The 23,768-nt window shown below is 42.4% G+C and overlaps 1 protein-coding gene across 1 annotated transcript in view; it reads right to left on the bottom strand.

The window, feature by feature from the left end:
- The window catches only part of SLC27A2 (solute carrier family 27 member 2), a 93,741-nt gene that overhangs the window by 11,527 nt on the left and 58,446 nt on the right, over positions 1 to 23,768 (bottom strand). Inside the window, exons 7-9 of the mRNA XM_077263668.1 lie at positions 13,788 to 13,878; positions 9,332 to 9,530; positions 2,519 to 2,616 (exon numbers count right to left, since the gene is read on the bottom strand). Coding sequence (XP_077119783.1) covers positions 2,519 to 2,616; positions 9,332 to 9,530; positions 13,788 to 13,878 — 388 coding nt within the window. The remainder of the gene's footprint in view (positions 1 to 2,518; positions 2,617 to 9,331; positions 9,531 to 13,787; positions 13,879 to 23,768) is intronic.

Below are 23,768 nucleotides of genomic sequence, written 5' to 3'. Positions count from 1 at the left end.
CAGATTGCCACTAAGTATAAAATAATAACTATTACACGGTGTAAGAATGTGATACTTGAAAGCAACTCCGAAACAGTTTATTTCAACTGTATTCGCAATATTAAACCTTATTTTCCATGGAATATTTACCCCAAATTGACACAAAAATGCTTTTTAGTGAATTTATGCTGTGAAATGTTTGTAAAAGTGACATTACAGTGACAAGTGATAAATCTGATCAGATATGGTATTTGACTATTGAAAACTGATCTGAAGACTTTATTCCTTGGCCACAGAATGGTTGCAACCTTGGTGAGAGAGGAAACGAAGAGATCGATGGGGGGCACAGGAAACGTGGCAGGTGTTTGATAGATGAGTATATGATTGGGGTTTAAAAAAAACCAAAACAAAAAAAAACATAAAAAAAACATAGTGGGCACCCTGTAAATTCAATTGCTTAAAAAATACAACAGCAAATTATAGTATGATGGACAGTGTTGTAAGTGTTGTTTCCCTCGAGTGGAGATGTCCTCTATGCTCAATGTGAAGTGTATACACACACTGTGTGTATTGCATAATTCTATACACACACACACAAATCCTAGGCATCCCATTAAGCATGGTTATCAAAGGCTTGTTTGAAAAAAAAAATCTCTTTTTCAAAAAGTAGCACCACTCTTTACTTTCAGCTGAATCTAGTATCACAGCCCAATCCTTTTAATTTACATGGGAATCAACTGCAAAGCCAAACAGTCCATTCACACTCATTTACAAAAGTGGTACTATTTCTGGAAAAAATGAAGACCCCTTTTCATCCTTGGAATGCCCCATTTGTTTATAAGTATAATTATACTATCCTAAAGGCACTTAAAAGTTATGAATTTTTGTATTATACTTCTTTACCTTATGTTGCTTCGTTCTCTACCCAACACCATGCTATAATGCAGTTTCTATGCTCCATTCTTGTTCATTTAGAAGCTGCTTTCAACTGCTGCTCAGCAGTATTTGTACAACATTTTCAAACAGTCTGTTTAAGGAAATTGCCCTTTCTAGTACAGGTTTGGGGAGCAAAGAGGCCTAGGCTATGTGCACACAAAGTCTTTTTGCAAAGTTTTCAGAGCAGAAACTGGGCAAAAACTTCACGTTTTTGAAGAGTTTTAAGAAGGATTTGGAATGTTTCTCCTCCCAGACCTCCTAAAAAAACACTCGGTGTGCACATTCCCTTAGACAAGGAAAGTCTCATCCTATGACTGAATGTAATGAATGAATTCTCCCTCTGAGTTGCAGTTGAAAGGATCTTCTAAATGAGCATGAATTGATCATTGAAAAAGCACAGCATAGTAGTGCGAGAGAAGGAAGCAAAATAAAGTACTGTATATTAGAAAAAAAAATCATATCTTTGCTACATCTGGAGGATAATTAAACAAAATAAAAAAATTAGTTACTCTTTAAGTAAAATATAACCAGCAGGCACTTCCATGCAGTGTTATTCCCTTGCAGTATATATGCCTCCTCTTTTACCTCAGAGTTTTTAGATCACCAGGAGAAGACAGGGAAAGCCATATTATATTCCAGCTGGTATGCTGCCCAGCATTATAGACAAAGGTGTGAGCTATTTACTATGTGTTTATGCTGTTCATTGCATGGGAAATATATCTCCTGATACTTGTATGATTATCTTAAGCACCGTGGAAAAGACCAGTGATTACCATTATGTACTGCTGCTGGCACTGATACTGCTGTGTCATTTCAGCTTACTGTAATGTAAAACTGTGGTATCACAATGACGTCCTCAGTTTTCCGGACCATAATATAATGCTATATGTTAGTGATGTACAATCATATTTCACAGCATGTGTGGTGCGCCACCATATTATGGGTGTCAGGTCCAAGCATTCCTACATGAACAGGTTCCTGGAAAGTGGATTGGTCATCGTGGGCCAGCTGAATGGCCACCAAGGTCTCCCGATCTGACCCCCTTAAGACTTTCATCTTTGGCGTCATCTGAAGGCGATTGTCTATGCTGTGAAGATACGAGATGTGTAGCATCTGAAACAACGGATACTGTAAGCCTGTACTAGCATTTCTTCTGCGGTGTTGCGATCAGTGTGGCAAGAGTGGGAGAAGAGGGTTGCATTGACAATGCAACACAATGAGCAGCACTTTGAACACATTTTATAAGTGGTCATAAACTTGTAAATAACTAATGAAAGAGTAAATTTACGTTAAAACCAAGCACACCATTGTTTTTCTTGTGAAATTCTCAATAAGTTTGATGTGTCACATGACCCTCTTCCCATCGGAAAAAAATTGAGTTGGATACAAAATGGCTGACTTCAAAATGGCCGCCATGGTCACCACCTATCTTGAAAAGTTTTCCCCCCTCCCATATACTAATGTGCCACAAACAGGAAGTTGATATCACCAACCATTCCCATTTTATTTAGGTGTATCCATATAAATGGCCCACCCTGTATGTACAAGGCATTATGTCTCATATTGAGTACCCAACACTTGTACTAATTTCAGCCCTACTTACTTGGCACGGGTACTCCATACACATTCACTTCTTCAATGAAAGTCACAAGACCTAAGATATCGGCGACCTCTGTGGTAGCAACGTTTTCTCCTTTCCACCTGAAAAAGCAGATTTAAAAGGTTCTTAGCAATTTTGCCACTGAACGCAGTAGCAGAACTTAATCTGAAATTCTGTATTTCCTGACAACAGGGAATTGCTGTGGGTAACTACTCTAGATATGTGAGCTGCATAACACGCTTTCATTTCTAAATTCAAAATGTTCAAATTGAGACCTAGAGACTATATGCAACACAGCCAACATCTTGTCATGTTAGTAATGTCAGCCTTACATGGCATGAAATGATAAGCAGTATTAATATCCAGACTCAAGTGGAGACAAGAAAGTTTAAAGGGATATTACCAACGCCAGAAGTTATTTCATAACTGGGGGCGAGTCAACCTCTAGGACCCCCAGACCTGCTTGGTGAGGATCCCCCAGCCTCTATATTTAGGTGGAGAATGGAAGCTATTTCCGTTACTCATATAGTAATGGATAGAGAGGTACTATCCTCACCCATCAGCAGTCTGTGTCTTCTACACGTCAGTGACAGGAGATATCCAAGCATACGCACAGCCACCTGTCCATTCACTGTACACCTGGATGTGGCAGCTGGAGGTAAAATTGAGATCCCCGACCCAACCTATCTGGTGATGCAGCCACTGAATGGACATTTGGTCCCACACATTGCGCAGCTCTCTCTATTCACTTCTATAGGAGATATGTAAACAGCCAAGCAGGTCACTAGGCGAGTGAGGGGTCATTCTGGTGACAGACAAGAGACACCTCAGGGGTGCACACCTATCAGACTCTCACTAAAATTTGTCTGAAGGAGGAGACAGTGAAGCAGCCACTGATTGGCCACCGGGATCACGTGACTTAATGTCATGTGAGCTCCAGGAGAGGCAGTGCCAACACTGCTGAGACGGTGCCAGCACCGGCAGTGAGTAAAGGTGTTTTTATTTTACTTGGGGGAAGCCTAATGGTTGAGAAGGAGTTGTTCGAGTAGTGGATAACCCCTTTAAGGCATACCATGTAAAATATACCATAAAAGGTATAAGGGAGAGAAAATGGTTAATCACTCAAGTTCTTGCCGCATTAGGCTTTTCCTACTTAAGAAAACAAGTGCTGATGCTACAGCATAGGTTAGTAACCAAATTTCACTACAGCAAATAACCTAAATCTTTAGTTTGTAGAGTAGATAAAACATATACCTTTATTGAACAAGCTAAAACCATGAAACAACTACAACAGATATACACATAAATCACACAACCGTGCTCTCTAGCATGAACCCTATCTGGGGTACTACATGCCACTGCCTGCCAGCGGAGGTTGGCACCCTACACACAAATACGAGATTGGCGCCCCCACTCAACGGCGGCTGACCCTGCAACTCCTAACATGCGCCCTATGCCAGAAGGTGTACCATACACACTGCCATGGATACCCGACAGGAAGATTGTTGATAAACCAGCATGGGTAGATTTATGAAATTTTTATTTTACCCTTAAAGGGGCTGCATGTGGCAGGGTGAGAGACACGGACTAAAGACAGGTGCAAAAAAACAAAATTGTGCTCGTGCATAAAACAACCACTCACTACCTCTGTACCCTGTCCAGGGATGCCCTGCCTGACTGTGGAGGTTGGCACCCTACTGTACAGCGGAAATGGCGCCCCCACACAACGATGGCTGACCCTGGAATAACCCTATGGATATGCTAAACCTGCATCTGGATAAACACCGAATGGGGTATAATTAAAGATATAATTTATCCCCTAAGGCAGAGCAGGCAGGCAGGAGCGCAACTCCACAGGTCACATGGACAGAAAAATGAGGCATAACCGATAAACCATATCATATCTCATTTACAGAGGATAAGAGCCGATACTTATCATGTTGATGAGCTGAACACCTCAACGCGTTTCGCCGCAAGGCTCATCAGGAGGCCCAGATATGTAGATGCTGCATGGAATCAGAACCGATCTGCTTATATACACATGTAAGTTGTTAAGTGCTGCTGGGCAGGACTCAAATGGCTGGATGCTAGAGCTAGACTTGAAAACTGCCATTTTGATGAAGCCATATTGAACCCTCACTCAATGTACCAAAGCACTATGAGCAACAGCTCGTTACTATAAATCTCTGCTTGATTGTAGACACACTTACTGTTTCATATGTTGTGGAAAATGGCCGGTAAAAACACAAAGATCCGCTCCCTATCATCTCCCTCGTGCCACTGGAGCAGACCGGATGCCGGCGTGCGCGTCAGCCGATTTGCATGCACCTGCGCATATCCGGAAGTCCAGCCACCTAACCTCAATCAGGCAGTCGGCACCCACGGCCCGACTGCGCATGTCAGAAATCCGTGCCCTAGAGCACAATGGCCGACATGCGCCTGCATATAGGTCTACGCATGTCCGGAAGTGCAGATGAACACACCACAGTCCTGTCATCGATATCCAAACATTATGGAGCGCACGTGACAGGCCTCCTGTGCAATAGAGCGCGGTGGCTGGCAGCCATCGTGCCGTAGCCAATGCTGCTTAATCAATTCACACCGCGCACAGGGACTTCGGCAATGACAGTCATATGCTGTCATCAGATCATAGCATAGGTGGAGGACTACTGCACATTTATTAAAACAGTACATAATGCGTTTGCCTGCTGATTAATACTTATTGCCAGGCAAACCAATTCCACTAGAGGGGCACATTCAAATGTTATACAACACTATCATGTTTTGGTAGTGGATAGACAACACATACCAAAATGGTAAAAACGCAGATAAATTACTGAATTACAATGGAATATCTAGTGCGTCCTAGTAAACTGATATATGATGAGCCAAACAACACCTAAAGTTCCCACTCATATGTAATACTAGTGTGTCACAGAGTTAACAGACATGTGTATACAAAAATAGTGTATATTTAAATCAAATCAAATGACTAGATGAGCCATAATATATGATATCATGTATATTTGCAGATGAATACTGCATAATTCCATAACCGGAATTTCAATGGTGGCATGACTAGCAACAAATTTCCAATGTCGGTACCCACTTAGTTACATCTAGAACCATACAACCAGACAGGGAGAGGGTATGACTGGTTACAGGAAGCATGCATATGAAATATATTCATTTAAACCCCGTGGGGCTAAACACCCAATGCGGTAAATCCATGCGCATTCCTTCTGCAGGAGGAGTCTATCAAAGTCCCCACCTCTCAAGTTCGGTGTATATACCTCGATGATGCTGAAGGATATTTCATTTGTGTTACCACAGTGCACATCATTCATATGCCTAGCTATTGGTGTATCACGTTTATGCTTGATGTCCCCAATATGCTCTCCTACGCGCCTCCTGAATTCCCTCTTCGTCTTCCCTACGTAATCTTTGGGACAGTGGCACGTGGCTATGTAGATTACCCCACTGGTCTTACAGTTTGTATGGCTCATCTAGTCATTTGATTTGATTTAAATATACACTATTTTTGTATACACATGTCTGTTAACTCTGTGACACACTAGTATTACATATGAGTGGGAACTTTAGGTGTTGTTTGGCTCATCATATATCAGTTTACTAGGACGCACTAGATATTCCATTGTAATTCAGTAATTTATCTGCGTTTTTACCATTTTGGTATGTGTTGTCTATCCACTACCAAAACATGATAGTGTTGTATAACATTTGAATGTGCCCCTCTAGTGGAATTGGTTTGCCTGGCAATAAGTATTAATCAGCAGGCAAACGCATTATGTACTGTTTTAATAAATGTGCAGTAGTCCTCCACCTATGCTATGATCTGATGACAGCATATGACTGTCATTGCCGAAGTCTCTGTGCGCGGTGTGAATTGATTAAGCAGCATTGGCTACGGCACGATGGCTGCCAGCCACCGCGCTCTATTGCACAGGAGGCCTGTCACGTGCGCTCCATAATGTTTGGATATCGATGACAGGACTGTGGTGTGTTCATCTGCACTTCCGGACATGCGTAGACCTATATGCAGGCGCATGTCGGCCATTGTGCTCTAGGGCACGGATTTCTGACATGCGCAGTCGGGCAGTGGGTGCCGACTGCCTGATTGAGGTTAGGTGGCTGGACTTCCGGATATGCGCAGGTGCATGCAAATCGGCTGACGCGCACGCCGGCATCCGGTCTGCTCCAGTGGCACGAGGGAGATGATAGGGAGCGGATCTTTGTGTTTTTACCGGCCATTTTCCACAACATATGAAACAGTAAGTGTGTCTACAATCAAGCAGAGATTTATAGTAACGAGCTGTTGCTCATAGTGCTTTGGTACATTGAGTGAGGGTTCAATATGGCTTCATCAAAATGGCGGTTTTCAAGTCTAGCTCTAGCATCCAGCCATTTGAGTCCTGCCCAGCAGCACTTAACAACTTACATGTGTATATAAGCAGATCGGTTCTGATTCCATGCAGCATCTACACATCTGGGCCTCCTGATGAGCCTTGCGGCGAAACGCGTTGAGGTGTTCAGCTCATCAACATGATAAGTATCGGCTCTTATCCTCTGTAAATGAGATATGATATGGTTTATCGGTTATGCCTCATTTTTCTGTCCATGTGACCTGTGGAGTTGCGCTCCTGCCTGCCTGCTCTGCCTTAGGGGATAAATTATATCTTTAATTATACCCCATTCGGTGTTTATCCAGATGCAGGTTTAGCATATCCATAGGGTTATTCCAGGGTCAGCCATCGTTGTGTGGGGGCGCCATTTCCGCTGTACAGTAGGGTGCCATCCTCCACAGTCAGGCAGGGCATCCCTGGACAGGGTACAGAGGTAGTGAGTGGTTGTTTTATGCACGAGCACAATTTTGTTTTTTTGCACCTGTCTTTAGTCCGTGTCTCTCACCCTGCCACATGCAGCCCCTTTAAGGGTAAAATAAAAATTTCATAAATCTACCCATGCTGGTTTATCAACAATCTTCCTGTCGGGTATCCATGGCAGTGTGTATGGTACACCTTCTGGCATAGGGCGCATGTTAGGAGTTGCAGGGTCAGCCGCCGTTGAGTGGGGGCGCCAATCTCGTATTTGTGTGTAGGGTGCCAACCTCCGCTGGCAGGCAGTGGCATGTAGTACCCCAGATAGGGTTCATGCTAGAGAGCACGGTTGTGTGATTTATGTGTATATCTGTTGTAGTTGTTTCATGGTTTTAGCTTGTTCAATAAAGGTATATGTTTTATCTACTCTACAAACTAAGGATTTAGGTTATTTGCTGTAGTGAGCTTTTCCTACTTACCAGGAAAAATGCACACAGAGATGTCACAAAAAGCATAAAATACACACAGGGGCAGACATATCATTGCTGCAACCTGTGCAGCCCCACAGGGGCCCAATGGGTAAAGGAGCTTATACACGAAACTTGTATAATTGTGTATTATGATGAGTTAATAGACTGCAAAGGGCCCATAATCTCAACCAGAGCTTTTAGCAGCAAAGGGTTAGAAATGATTTGATAGGCGAACATAGAAGGCAAAGAGCAGCATGGCGGAACTTTGATGTCAGAGGATGCTGGAAGGTGCGGATGTAAAGCATGTGCAATAATCATCCTGTGCATTACTGCTGTACTGTGAAATCACTGGTGTTACAGAACCCCCCAGCACCAAGAATATGTTATGCAGTATATGTATGTATAATAGGTTCCATGTGAAATGCATCAGTCCACAGGCTGCGCCCCTGGGCAGAGGGGACAAGATATTCTCCTTCTGACCTCCCCCACCTTTGTAATTCCCACAGTAAATATCAGCAGACTCCGGCCCCCTGCGGCTATTGTAATGCATGTCTGGCCTGCTGTTTTTCTATTGGCCTGCCCTCTGTATCTGTGTTATATATTCTGTGTGCTGTGAATAAAGTGTTGTTAGACTGGAAATACGTGGAGAAGCAGTGAGATTTTATATGCACCCATGTAGCCAAAGAATTCCAGCCAGCGTTCTTCATTCAGACTCCAGCCAAGGCAGAGTGGACCTCCTGAAAAACGGGGTGATACCTAAAGAGGTACTACAGCACAGTAAACCCCGTTACAACTGGGTAATATTATCTTACTGATGATAGATCCCTCTTTTTTTGGTTTCAGAACTGAGTATAACATCTTTGTGTTGTAACGTCATGTAATATCACTGTGCACTGACAAACAAGGACAGAAAAGGGCCCCTGTGCAAGAACAAAATGAATCCGCAAAAGAGTATACAGACATTACAACATGGGATCACAGCTGATTCTTTTTGTGAGGTAAAACATTTCATTGCCTGTTTTTAAACAATGTTTTGCTTCAAAGAAAGAATCATTTGCGATCCCCTGCTGTAATGTCTGTATACGCTTTTGCTGTAATATCTGTATACTCTTTTGCTTCCTCCTGTGCCCTGGAGATGTGGTATGATCAGACCATGTTCCTGTACAGTCAGACACAGCCATTACACAGTACACAGCAGGGGCACATTTATAAGATTATCTCAGCACAGGAACATTTTATTTAAACACATGCAATTGTGGAACTTATTATTATTCCAAGATCTATTGATTAAAATGAACTTTTGTTTGTGGGAAAACCCCTTTAAGTATTTGTAAGCAAAACCAGGAGAAGGTGAAAAAATGCAGAAGTGGTGACAAGTTTCTATTATACTTTTCCTCTGGCTGTTCCACTCCTGATTTTGGCTTACAAATATTGAAGTAAAAAACGCATCAAATACTCAACGTGTGCAAATGGCCTAAAGGTGATTTGACATTGAGATCTGACCTGACCTGAAAGTGTCTCCTACTCTGTCATGGAAATAGACAAAGTTTTGCTGATCCACCATTAAAATATCGCCAGTGTTAAAATACAGGTCTCCTTTCCGGAAAACATCCCTAAGGATCTTCTTTTCTGTATGACTCTTGTCTCCAGCATAGCCTCCAAATGGAGAAAGTGTTGTGATCTTGCTGATAAGAAGCCCGGGCTGACCTAATCGCATACAGAAAGGGGGAATTAAATGTAATTCATGTACATTAGGGTTCGTTATCTGATCCCACACAATAATTTAATCTAAAAAACAAAACAGACATAACAATTCTTCCAGAAACAGCACCACCCTGGACCATACACTGAGCCTGATATTGCAGCTTGACCCTATTTTGCCATATTCCCATACATTTTTCACTTCATCCATTTTGCTTCGGATTTTTTATCATACAATTTTAAAAACCGAAGGAGTTAGAATGTCTGAACTTTTATTTATCCATCGAATCCTTTATTAAGACATCAGTTTTTTATGCACATGTTTTTTCCGTGTTTTTCATGGATAGAAAAACATGGAGTCTATTTTTGAGCCGAGACATGGGTTAAAATTACCCATAAAAGTCTATGGGTCCATAGAAAAAACACTGATGGTACTGTGAGGCAGTGAGGGGATCATATACGTTGGCCGGTATGTGTCATCCAGGATGCGTATAGAGACATATTAAACCTGCTGGAGCGCATTGTGATTACAGAAAAACGTCTGTGATTAGAAGGAAAAGTAAAAGCAAGTGTGGATTTGGTCGAAGTAGTTGACCAAGTCAGATTTTAGGAAAACCCGACATGGGCTGTCAGTTTTTGTTTTGCAAGCTGCAAGGCAGGAGGCTCTGTGCAACCCAGGCCTGTATGAAGCTAACACAGAGCCAGGGACTTCAAAGCGGCTGATGCACCCAAGGGGTACGGCGGTACAACTGCCCACGGCAAAGGGTTTGAGCACAGACTGGAGGACCCGGCTGCGAACCGAAGGATATTGTTTACCTGTTTATGTGAGTTTTTTGCAACAAAGACATTTTATGTTGCAGTTTCTCGGGACCCTGCACATCTGTCGCACTGTGTGAACCCCCCTGCACTACAGTACAAACTGAAACACTGACCAAAAACTAATGAAACCCAGTTCTAAAACACTGAAGAAATATAGAAAATTCTGCATGTCTGAATGAGGCCTTAGAACTGGATCAGTAAAAATGTATGAAACTTAGATGGAAAGCTAAAATAAAAAAGTCTTCTGTTTTTCATCCAATTTTGAAAAATCCCTTTAATGTCTGAGACTGATCCACAATACAGATGAGAATAGACAAGCTCGGAGTCTGATAGACCGGACACACAATTCACTTATGAATCAATGAAACCAAACTTCCTTAAGGGTACATTCCCACGGTCAGTAAACGCTGTGGATTGGACGCTGAATATATCAGCATCAAGATGGTACAGCATAGTGGATGGGATTACAAGAAATCCTGCACTTAATACGCATGTAATTAGGAAGATAATGCTGTTTTACCTCATCTAATGAAAGTCTATGGGTAATTTACTCAGCGCAGCGGAGACTGAGTGTCTCCGCAACATAAATTGACATGCTGCGATCTGGAAAGACACGTCGCATGTCTGTCTCTGCGGGTGAGCCACGTTATCGGTGCACGCAAAGTGGGCATGGGATTTCTTGAAGGCCCATCCACTATGCTGTAACATCTGGCCGCTACGGGTTGGACGTTGCTGATGTACGCAGCGTCCAACCCGCAGCGTTTACTGACCGTGTGCACATACCCCAATATATCTGCAAACAGGAAATCACTTTTTTTTTTACTTCCCAGAATACAACTTTCAACTAGCTTTATTTCAACTGAAAAAAACTGCGTGCAATGAAAAAACGCATAAAAAACATATGTAAAACGCATAAAAAATGCAGGTAAAAACGCAGGTGACCTGCAAGTGACCTCAGATGCAGATTTGGTGCAGATTTCACCTGCGTCAAATCCTGAACAAGCACTGAGCCATTCTTGACCGTGTGCACATACCCTAAGCAGTCTTAACCTTGAGGGTATGTCCACACGTTCAGTATTAGGCAGCGCTCTGGACGCAGCACATGTTCGCTGTGTCCAAAGCGCTGCTGGATTTTGAACGCAGGTGATTCCGCATGTATTCATTGAATCGTGCGGAATCACCGCACCCAATACATTATAAGGGTGACATTTGGAAAGACGCGCCGTATGTCCGACTCCGCAGGTAAGCCGCCAGCGAAGGTGCATGCATAGTGGGCATGGGATTTCTTGAAATCCCATCCACTATGCTGTAACATCTGGCCGCTGCGGCAACTGCAGCGTTTACTGACCATAGGAACATACCATGAAATAAAAACTCTGGGGGCTCCTAAAAAAGAGTGGGGGGAGCCTGAGAATTTCCCCAGTTTGCTCTTGCTTCCCCTTAAAATCAGCCCTGCATATCATTTCCTCTAAACTTCGGCAGTTAAGAGACCTTTGATAACATTATGGTCACATGACTGTGAAGTCACCAAAGGTCCTTAAGCAGTCTTAACCTGGGGATAGAAACACAAGGGGCGGCTAAGAGAATGGGAGCCCTAGACGATTGTCCAGTGTGACTCTCCCTAATTCCGGATCTGACTGTAAGGCCGGCGTCACACTGGCGAGTTTTACGGACGTAAGAGCGCAGAAAATACGTCCGTAAAACTCGCAAAATAAACGGCACAATTATTCTCAATGGGGCTGCTCCTATCAGCCGTATATTACGGTTCAGTATTATATGGCTTTCTACGGCCGTACAAAATCGCAGCATGCTGCGTTTGTCAGCGTATTGCGCAAAAAAAATCGCCAATGAAAGTCTATGGGGGCGAGAAAAATACGGATTCCACACGGACCAGCAGTGTGACTTGCGAGAAATACGCAGCGGTGTTAGTGAAAAGTCGGTAATTCAATTGCCGGCTTTTCATTTCTCCTGCCTAAACCCGACAGGATATGAGACATGGTTTACATACAGTAAACCATCTCATATCCCCTTTTTTTTTGCATATTCCACACTACTAATGTTAGTAGTGTGTATGTGCAAAATTTCAGCGCTGTAGCTGCTAAAATAAAGGGTTAAATGGCGGAAAAAATTGGCGTGGGCTCCCGCGCAATTTTCTCTGCCAGAGTGGTAAAGCCAGTGACTGACGGCAGATATTAATAGCCAGGAGGGGGTCCATGGTTCTTGGCCCCCCCGTGGCTAAAAACATCTGCCCCCAGCCACCCCAGAAAAGGCACATCTGGAAGATACGCCTATTCTGGCACTTGGCCACTCTTCCCACTCCCGTGTAGCGGTGGGATATGGGGTAATGAAGGGTTAATGCCACCTTGCTATTGTAAGGTGACATTAAGCCAGATTAATAATGGAGAGGCGTCAATTATGACACCTATCCATTATTAATCCAATTGTATGAAAGGGTTAAAAACCACACACACGATTTAAAAGTATTTTAATGAAATAAACACAGCGGTTGTTTTAATATTTTATTGCTCTCTCAATCCATTTCCAGGCCCTCGCTTGGCAAAACAATAAACCCACAATATACATACCTTCTGCTGACCCGTCACGTCCCACGAGGTAATCCATCTGAAGGGGTTAAAATAATTTACAAGCAGGAGCCCTGCAAATGCAGCTGTGCTCGTGCTTGTAATTCCCCGGCGAATGAAGGAAATGTAGGTCATTGACCTACATTTCCTTCAGTCGCGGTGATTTTTTTTCCCGCCATTTAACCCTTTATTTTAGCAGCTACAGCGCCCAAATTTTGCATACACACACTACTAACATTAGTAGTGTGGAATATGCAAAAAAAATGGGGATATGAGATGGTTTACTGTATGTAAACCATGTCTCATATCCTGTCGGGTTTGGGAAGGAGAAATGAAAAGCCGGCAATTGAATTACCGGCTTTTCACAGATATCGCGCTGTAGTAAATATAAATACAGACTATATATATTTATGTGTCTCAATGACATATATAAATATATATACTGTATATATGTTTTCCCGAACATTTGAGCACATAAATCCATTAGATGTCGGTTTTGCAAGCCTGCGAGAAAATATCGCAGTACGGATGCCATACGGATTACATACGGAGGATGCCATGCGCAAAATACGCTGACACACCCTGCCTACGGATCACTATTTTGGGAACACTTCTCCGTATTAAGGCCGTATTACGGCCGTAAAATACGGACCGTATTGTCTTACGCCGAGTGTGACGCCGGCCTAACTAGGGATTATTTTTGGAGTAGGGCTTATTTATCAAGCATAATCCAAAAATCCTATAAAATCATGTTAGGGCTTATTTTCTGGGTAGGTCTTATTTTCGGGGAAACATGATACCTGCTATTAACAAGACTTTGCCAAGAAAGGTGTCCATATATGAGGATTCAAGCATAACTTACCCTTCTTTGCTCTGATACAGCGTTCCTTGGCATCTTTCACAGGCTCATCTTTTTCAATATCATATTTGATAAATTCATATGGTAATATTTTCTGTTAAAAGAAAATGAGCTAAGTTAGTATTAAGGAATAAACAAAGCCATAAAAATGTTGAATGTATTCACTGTCATTAGTAGAAAAGTACCTGAGAGTATAGAAGAAACAGGATGTGAACAGTTTGGGATTGGGAAATAGAAATCATTATGAGTTATTACCCCTAGGTCTTCAATGGTGACAAGGTGGCATCCTTTACATCTAGAGGAAAAAAGGTTTCCATCATCACAGACAGCGATACTTCACTGTACAAGCAGTGAGGCTATAGACCTCTCTCTCGGCAATGTGATCTTGTTATGGTTGAGTCAATAAGAAAGTTCAAGGAGGGCCTGGATGCCTTTCTTGAAAAATATAATATTACAAGTTACGGGTACTAAATTCTAGCATGGGAAATTGATCTAGGGAACTAGTCTGATTGTTGTATGTAGAGTCAGGAAGGAGTTTTTCCTCTAATATGGAGCAGTGCACATCTGCCTGATGGGGTTATTGCTTTCTTCTGGATCAATATTTTAGGTCATAGGTTGAACACAATGGACACCTTAAAACTATGACACTATTTAGGTCACACTCTTTAGTTGAAATAGACACGTAAAATACAATGTTAAAAGATTATTATAGTGAAAGATTAAAGATTTGGGATAAGGAAGGTTGATCAGGTATTTAAACAGGTAGAGGTATTTATGTTTGAAAATATACAAAAGAGGATTAATTTACTAAATAGCGTGCGTGATTATAATATATGCATTTAAAGCAATCAGTAATGAGCACTAAACTAATAATAAGGGAATCTTCATGGCCTCTCAAGGGATTAAAAGATTAGAGAATGCAAGATAAAAAGGGACAGAAAAAAGTAATGTACAAAGAAAAGATCGCCGGAACGCAATTATTAGAATTATAAAATTAATAAAAGGAGTGTCAATGCATACTTATTACATAAATAATTCTTTGTATACAAGAGAAGGAAGTTGGAGTCTAAAGTGCTGCAAATATAAAAAAAACTTTTATTGATACAAATAATTCTGAATTGAAAATGACTATCTTAAACTCTATGGGTGCGGTATAACAGTGGCTAACATAAGAAACCCCAAAAATAAGATAAAGATTAACTTTTATTAAGTACATTAAAAGGACTAACAACAACAAACACACCAGAAAGACAAAGGTGCACACTAGGTTGCCCTATAGATATAATGCCTAACCTGTTGCCTGCCTACCAGCCAAGGTTGGCACCCCATATAGACGCAAATGGTGCCCCCGCTCCTCGGCAGCTGTCCCTAACTGCCCTGTAAAGCTCTAGATGCGTGATAACATCACTCAAATACAACCCATAAATGATGGGTGCCAATCTGGCTAACCACCATATGAAACAGGCTTGCAAAAATTGAACTAGTAGCAGCAAGAAAAAAGGCCTTAAGAAATTTGCATGTGCACAGGAAATGACAAAAATAGTGAACCTAGATGCATCCTAATGATATAAGAAGATTGGACTTGTTGATAGATAAAAATGAAGAAAACTCCAAAGTACTGTAACACTAAACAGTCTCCTGATAAAGTAGGGTGCAAACCTCCGCTGTGTAGGCAGGTGTTCAGTACAGCTGCCTACACAGCGGAGGTTTGCACCCTACTTTACAGCGGATATGGCGCCCCCGCTACTCGGTGGCTGTCCCAAGAAGCCCTGCAGATCTACTGGTTCTAGAAGAAGAAAAACAATCTATCAAATTCAATCAGCTAAACTACAATATAGAAAGGATCTTCATGCCTAAACATATCTCATAACACACAGCCCCAAAGGGTGTACTGAACATGTTATGATAGCAAAGCCAAGATCTAATCCAGATATTAGCAGGCAATGGTATCTTGTAATCCCAATCCTCCTGCAATAAGGAACAATGTAATCTTATGATCTTAATCCTCTTAATAAGGGACAAGGCAATGGAGTAGATCTAAACAGCACTAGGTGTGCAATCTTAACAGTGCATAGAGACAATTTAGGAAACATGAAGGGGTTCTTATCCATGTAGAATCATCATAACCTCAATGCGTTTCACAACATGGGATCATCAGGAGGTGCGATAAATTGATGCTACAGGGGCGCCATATCCGCTGTAAAGTAGGGTGCCTCTATGTAGGCAGGTGTTCAGTTATCAGGAGACAGTGTAGTGTTACTTTACGGTTTTCTACATTTTTATCTATCAACAAGTCCTATCTTCTTATATCATTAGGATGCATCTAGGTTCACTATTTTTGTCATTTCCTGTGCACATGCAAATTTCTTAAGGCCTTTTTTCTTGCTGCTACTAGTGCTAATTTTTGCAACCCTGTTTCATATAGTGGTTAGCCAGATTGGCATCCACCGTTTATTGGTTGTGGCTGATTGACATCATCACGCATTTAGGGCAGTTAGGGACAGCCGTCGAGGAGCGGGGGCGCCAATTGCATCTACATAGGGTGCCAACCTCCGCTAGTGGCAGGCAACAAGTTACAGATTATATCTATAGGGCAATCTACTGTCTACCTTTTGTCTTTCTGGTGTGTTTGTTGGTGTTAGTCCTTTTAATCTACTTAATAAAAGTTAATTTTTCTATTTATCTTACTTTTGGGGTTTTTAATGTTAGCCACACGAATAGAAAATGAGACACAGACAATAATAAGAGATCACAGAAAAGAGCAGAGCTGACACATGCATCTGGTGCAAAAAAGTCTAATAGATGGACTCACACAGTGTTGATATGTAGTCTTGAAAATGTCAAAAAGACATTAACATGAGTCTTTACACAGAAATTTCAGGCATGAACATGTTAACAATCCCACATTATAAAATAAGTTATTAGTCACAGCATGCGACGTGCAGGTATACACTTATAGTTGGGGTGATCAACTAAGGTCCTGTCAGGTGAATGGTAAACCATCCCCTCCAGTGATGAAGCAGTATATATGAAAAAGCGAAACACACAGACAGCACAGGGGGTTTCGTTCTTGGGCTGACCTCTTTGGTGCTTTTTAAGTGGTATGTACTGTTTGATCACCACAACTATAAATGTATATCCGCAGATCACATGCTGTGACTTATATATATTATATATTTTATAATGTGGGATTATTAACATGATCATGCCTGATATTTTGTGTAAGGACTCATGTTAATGTCTTTTTGCCATTTTCTTGGCTACATATCAACACTGTGTGAGTCCTTCTATTGGACTTTTTTTGCACCAGATGCTCTGTGCTGTGATCACTTTTTAATATTGTCTGTGTGACATTCACTATTAATTATTACTATTTATTTATATAGCATCATTGATTACATGGTGTTGTAAACGAGAAAAGGGGTTACGTACAGGGTTATAGATAACGTTTACAGTAAACAAATTTACAATGACAGACTGGTGCAGAGGAGTGAGAGGACCCTGTCCTTGCGGACTTACATTCTACGGGATAATGGGGAGGAGACAGAAGGTCTGGGGAGCGGCAGCTCTGGCGGTTGGTGACGCGGCAGCTCTAGCGGTTGGTGACGCGGAAGCTCTAGCGGTTGGTGACGCGGAAGCTCTGGCGGTTGGTGACGCTGTAGGCTTTCCTGAAGAGATGGGTTTTCAGGTTCCGTCTGAAGGATCCGAGGGTAGTGGATAATCAGACGTGTTGAGGCGTGGAATTCCAGAGGATGGGGGATATTCGGGAGAAATCTTGGAGGAGGTTGTGTGAGGAACGAATAAGTGTGGAGGATAGTAGGAGGTCTTGGGAAGACCGAAGATTACGTGAGGGAAGATATCGGGAGATTAGTTCAGAGATATAGGGAGGGGACAGGTTGTGGATGGCTTTGTAGATCAGTGTTAGTAGATTGAACTGGATTTGTTGGGGAATTGGGAGCCAGTGGAGGGATTTGCAGAGGGGAGAAGCAGGGGAGTAGCGAGGATAGAGGGGGATTAGCCGAGCAGCAGAGTTGAGGACAGACTGGAGCGGTGCAAGAGAGTTAGCGGGGAGGCCACAGAGGAGGGTGTTGCAGTAATCGAGGCAGGAGATGATGAGGGCATGCACAAGAGTTTAAGTAGATTGTGGGTTGAGGAAGGGACGGATTCTGGCAATATTTTTGAGTTGGAGGCAACAGGAGGTGGCAAGAGTGTGGACGTACAGCTTGAAGGACAGGGCAGAGTCGAGAGTTACCCCTAGGCAGCGGATTTCGGGTGTAGGAGAGAGCGTGATGCCGTTTACCGTAATAGATAGATCAGGTAGGGGGGATACGCGAGATAGGGGAAAGATGACGAGTTCGGTTTTGTCTACATTGAGTTTTAGGAAGCGAGAGTTGAAGGAGGAGGATATGGCTGATAGACACTCCAGGATTCTGGACAGCAGAGAGGTGACTTCTGGGTCAGAGAGGTAGATCTGAGTGTCGTTCGCATACAGGTGGTACTGGAAGCCATGGGACTTTATGAGTTGTCCTAGGCCAAGGGTATAGATGGAAAAAAGTAGAGCCCTTAGGACAGAGCCTTGAGGGACTCCAACAGAGCGAGGGCGGGATGAGGAGGTAGTGTGGGGGTGGGAAAAGCTAAATGTACAGTTGGAAAGGTATGAAGCAATCCAGGACAGGGCGAGGCCTTTGATGCCAAGGGAAGAAAGAATCTGTAGCAGTAGGCAGTGGTCGACTGGAGAACTGTCTGTTAGCTTTGGCTGTGAGTAAGTCATTAGTAATTTTGGTCAGAGCAGTTTCAGTGGAGTGGTGGGGGCGGAAGCCAGATTTGAGGTTGTCAAGAAGAGTTAGATGAGAGGTGGGAGGAAAGTTGAGCATGGACATGCTGCTTAAGGAGTTTGGAAGCAAACGGAAGCAGTGATATGGGGCGATAGCTCGGCATAGCAGTTGGGTCAAGGTTAGCTTTATTGAGGATGGGTGTGATGGTGGCATGTTTGAAAGCAGAGGGGAAGGTACCAGAAGATAGCGAAAGGTTGAAGAGATGGGTTAGGGCTGGAATGAGCATGTTAGTGAGGTTGGGGAGCAGGTGGGAAGGGATGGGGTCAAGTGCAGAGGTGGTGAGGTGTGATTTGGAAAAAAGGTAAGTTCTCCTTCAGTGATGTTGGAGACAGAAGTTATTAGAGAAGGACAGAGGTCTGGTATATGGAGTGGTTGGGGTGGTGGAACAGTAAAGGTTTGCCTTGTTTGATCGATCTTGTTTTTGAAGTAGGTGGCAAAGTCCTCAGAAGAGAAGAGGGGAGTTGGAGGTGGCAGTGGTGGGCGGAGGAGAGAGTTAAATGTGCTGAACAGTTGTTTTGGGTTGTAGGATAGTGAAGATACAAGGTTAGTGAAATAGGTCTGTTTAGCAGTAGTGAGGGCTAGTTTGAAGGCAAGTGTAGCTTGTTTGAAAGCAGTGAAGTCGCCTGGCAGGCGTGTTTCTTTCCAACGCCGCTCCACGACTCCGGATGCTTGTCGAAGTTTTTTGGTGAGGTTGTTGTGCCAGGGTTGCCTATTAATTTGTCTCACTTTGCCATGCATGAGAGGGGCGACTGAGTCTATCGCTGATGTGAGGGTGGAGTTATAGAAAGCGGTGGCGCTGTCCATGTCGTGGAGTGAAGATATGGAGGACAGGGGTAGAAGAGAGTCTGAGAGTCTGTGAATGTCTAGGTGTGCAAGGTTTATGTGAGGATGTGGTAGTGGCTGGACATAGGGGCCAGGTGAGGAGGACAAGGATAAGAAGGTGAGTAGATTGTGGTCAGATAGGGGGAAGGGAGAGGTTGTGAGATTAGATAAGGAACAGAGGCTTGTGAAGATGAGGTCTTGTGTATGTCCGTCTGCGTGGGTGGCTGTGGAGGACCACTGTGTAAGTCCAAAGGATGAAGTAAGGGCCAGGAGCTTGGAGGCTGTTGGCTGGCGGGTGTCAGTAGGGATATTAAAGTCACCCATGATGATGGTGGGGATGTCAGCAGAGAGAAAGTGAAGAAGCCAGGTGGAGAATTGGTCAATGAAGGCAGTGGCTGAGCCCGGTGGTCGGTATATGACAGCCATTTGGAGATTAGAGGGAGAGTAGATACGGACAGAGTGAACCTCGAAAGAAGGGAGGATAAGGGAGGATGGGGGTTGGATAGGGTTGAAGTAGCAGTTTTTAGAAAGAAGGAAACCCACTCCTCCGCCATGTCTGTTGCCAGAGCGAGGAGTGTGGGTGAAGTGGAGGCCACCGTAACTCAATAATAACTCAACTTAATAATTATTAGTATCAATAAAAAGGTTTGTTATATTTGAAGCACTTTAGACTCCAACTTCCTTCCCTGGTATACAATATGTTGTTTTTTGAAGTTGCTTCCAGGGTTGGTAAGGACATAGGTTTTTTTCTCAGATGATCATATTTATTATGCATTTGTTGTACCCTGTAGCTTTTGGTTTAATAAATAATTCTTTGTGAATAAATTCTATAACACACCAACATTGTTAAAGGGTGTCTGTCATCTCAAAATAACTGTTTAACTCAAGTACAGCATCTTTTAGAGAACATAGCCCTAATAGAAATCATAATCAGTGTCCATATCCATTGCTGCTCTTGCCAAAAATGGTTCTCTACTCCAATATGCTAATGAGCTGCTGGGTGCGTTCTTGCTGCGGCCAAGCAATTCAGTGCGCAGTCCCACATCCCCACATATTTTGTCTTCCATCTATTTTCATTTCGTTCTTCAGGAGCCAAATGAATGATGAGAGTGTAGGAAAAAAGTAGTTGTGAAGGTGCCCAAAACCACTTGTCCACACCAAGGCTGCACCAAGCTCCTCATTAGCATACTTAACTATAGAAACATTTCTGTCAAATGCAAATTACATGCACATACACATATTTAATGACTATATAAGCATATTGGCAGGCCTTCTTTAACCTGATCAGTCATTTACAGCTGACAGACTCCTAGCAAATAAAATTATTTGTTAGAAAAATAGAATGAGAGCGTGACTGTCTATTACATATAATCTCGCTATATCTAAAAATGGGAACATTTTGGGAAGAAGTAATGTGGAAATAGTGAACAAGTGTCAGGTTTTAAAGCTACTTAAGGCTACATGCACACAATGTCTTAAACGTAGGTGAACCCAATGAGTTTTTCAAACATAAGATGCGTCAGGAAACTCTGCATTTATTTTTCCTGAAGCCTCTTTTGTGTGTTTTTTTTTTAGGTCGTTTCCTGAGTGTTTTTCTGACGGTTTTGATGATTTGCCCATGGATTTTGTGATGTCTATTTTACTATTGTTTTCTGGTTGTTGTTTTTTTTACTTCACTTAATAATGAAGAAACCGCTAATGTTTTTCTTAAAGCAAAAACACAGGCAAAATGCTAAAAAAAAAAGTCTGGTCATCTTACTGACGCCTTCCAGGAGTCTTGAGCTTTCCCATTGCCTTGTACTGTAAAGTATAGAGCGTCTTCTGAGTGGGAAAAAAAACACCAAAAGGATGGACATTTCAGTTCTTGCAACTGCTTGGCGGTTTTAGAAACCTGTAGTGGTTAAAAGACTTGCAATAGCCTTAACATATGCCCAGCTAGTCATCTTTTCATAGAATTTCTTATATTCATTCTTATGAGTATTGTTTGATAAGTTTTTCAAGCGTTTTTTGTGGCTGAAACCACCTGAAAAAGACATTGTGTGCCCATACTCAACAGCTGTATTTAGGAGCAAAGGGAACTTTATAGGTGAAAAGGAGGATTACAATTGTCAAGATATTATTCTCATCTGGTTTAGTCATTATAATGAACAGGATATAATCTATCCTTGCATATACTGTATAAAAAAATACAATGTTTTTTAAATAAATAGTGCTTTTGGTCCCATTTCCACATCTATTATTTATGGTTACCCATTATAGTCTATGGGGTTATTTACATGTCAAGTTTTTTGTGTTTTTCTTGCGGAATGATTATCCACAGAATAAAAAGAGGTAACTTTTTTTTTTTTTTAACTTGCTTAATTAAAGAATAAAATAAATACATACAACAAAATATTTACTGCTCACGTATGGTTTCAGAAAATATACTGGGCATCAGCATTGAATGAAATTATTGGTTACAGACAGGATATACCATCTGCATTACATACAAAGATAAATATGACACATAAACATGGTAATACAATAATTGAAAATAAATCACTAAATACCAAATCATGTACCATGCTAGAAATAATAGGACAGTAGAGCCTATCATCAATTACTACATAGCAAACAAAAAAATAGAATTATTCTTACCGTTAATTCGGTTTCTAGGAACCTTCCACGACGGCATATGGAGGTTGTCTCTTTGCCCTAATGGGGAACAGGAAACACAGAGGTTAAAAGGACCTCCCACCTCCCACTTGCCAGTGACTTACAACTGAGACCATTGCACTGGTTTTACCTTTAGAATCCCAGAACTAATCCAGGAATATATATCGGGTGGGAAATTAGTGCCGTCGTGGAAGGTTCCTAGAAACCGAATTAACGGTAAGAATAATTCTATTTTCTCTAGTCACCTTCCACGACGGCATATGGAGGAATACCAAATAATTTGGCACTAGGGAGGGACAACGGCCTGGAGTACTTTACGGCCGAAGGCTAAGTCCTTATTGGACAATACGTCTAGTCTGTAATGTTTAGAGAAGGTATGGAGTGAAGACCACGTTGCTGCCCTGCAAATCTGCTCCGGAGATGCGCCTGCTCTTTCTGCCCAGGAAACCGATGTAGATCTAGTTGAATGGGCTTTGATTCCTACTGGAGGCAATTTGTTTTGAGCTAGGTAGGCTTCCGTTATAGCTTTCTTGATCCATGTAGCGATGGTACTTTTGGCTACTTTTTTCCCTTTGTTTTGTCCTGAGAGATGGATAAATAGGTTATGATCAATTCTGAATGTACTGGTGTGGTCCAAGTAATGTAAAAGAATACGCCGAACATCCAAGGTGTTGAATCTTCTTTCTTCCAAGTTTGCTGGATTGTGGCAAAAGGTTGGTAGGAAAATCTCTTGAGAACGATGGAAGTCAGAGATAACCTTCGGAAGAAAGGACGGATCAAGACGAATCACAATTGAATAATCTCTTACCAGGAGATAAGGTTCTCGTGTAGACAAGGCCTGTAATTCACCAATCCTTCTGGCTGAAGTAATGGCTACCAAGAACACGGCTTTATAGGCTAGGTTTTGTGGAGAACAAGAAGATAGTGGTTCAAAGGGTGGACCTGTCAGACCTTGGAGAACTACGTTGAGGTCCCACGGGGGAACTATGACCTGTTTTCTAGGATTCATTCTAGTAGCTGATGTCATGAACCTTTTAATCCAGCGATGACTCGCTAAATCTTGATCAAAGACCGAGCTAAGTGCAGAGACCTGGACCTTGAGGGTACTGGGCCTGAGACCTATTTCCAAGCCTTTTTGTAAAAAATCCAATATGATGGGAATATTAGGCTTGAGGGGGTCTGGAAGGTTAGGCAGACAGAATGAAGAAAACTTTTTCCAGATCTTATTGTAGATGGCGTTGGTCACCGGTTTTCTCGATTTTTGTAGGGTAGCTATGACCGGAATTGATAGTCCTTTAGCCCTTAAAACCTGGGTTTCAGCAACCACGCCGCCAAGCTCCACTCCTGAGGGTCTGGGTGGAGAATGGGACCCTGAGAAAGAAGATTGTGCTTTATCGGCAACATTACTGGACCATCCACCTGTAGTTGAATAATTAGGTTGAACCAACTCCTTTTGGGCCACAATGGAGCTATCAGGATAGTTGGAGTCCTTTCTAGACGTATCTTTCGTAGAACCTTGGCAAGGATTGGAATTGGTGGAAAAGCATAAGCTAGATGAAATGGCCAATCTTGGGTTAAAGCATCCAACCCCCTGGGATTGTCTCTTGGGTTCAAGGAAAAGAATGTTTCGACCTTTGCGTTCTGGTGAGAGGCAAAGAGGTCGACGTCTGGA

The sequence above is a fragment of the Ranitomeya variabilis genome, chromosome 5 (assembly GCF_051348905.1).
Source record: "Ranitomeya variabilis isolate aRanVar5 chromosome 5, aRanVar5.hap1, whole genome shotgun sequence".
Lineage (NCBI taxonomy): Eukaryota > Metazoa > Chordata > Amphibia > Anura > Dendrobatidae > Ranitomeya > Ranitomeya variabilis.
Note: the sequence above shows the minus strand (reverse complement) of the source record. Positions and strands in the feature narration are given on the sequence as shown.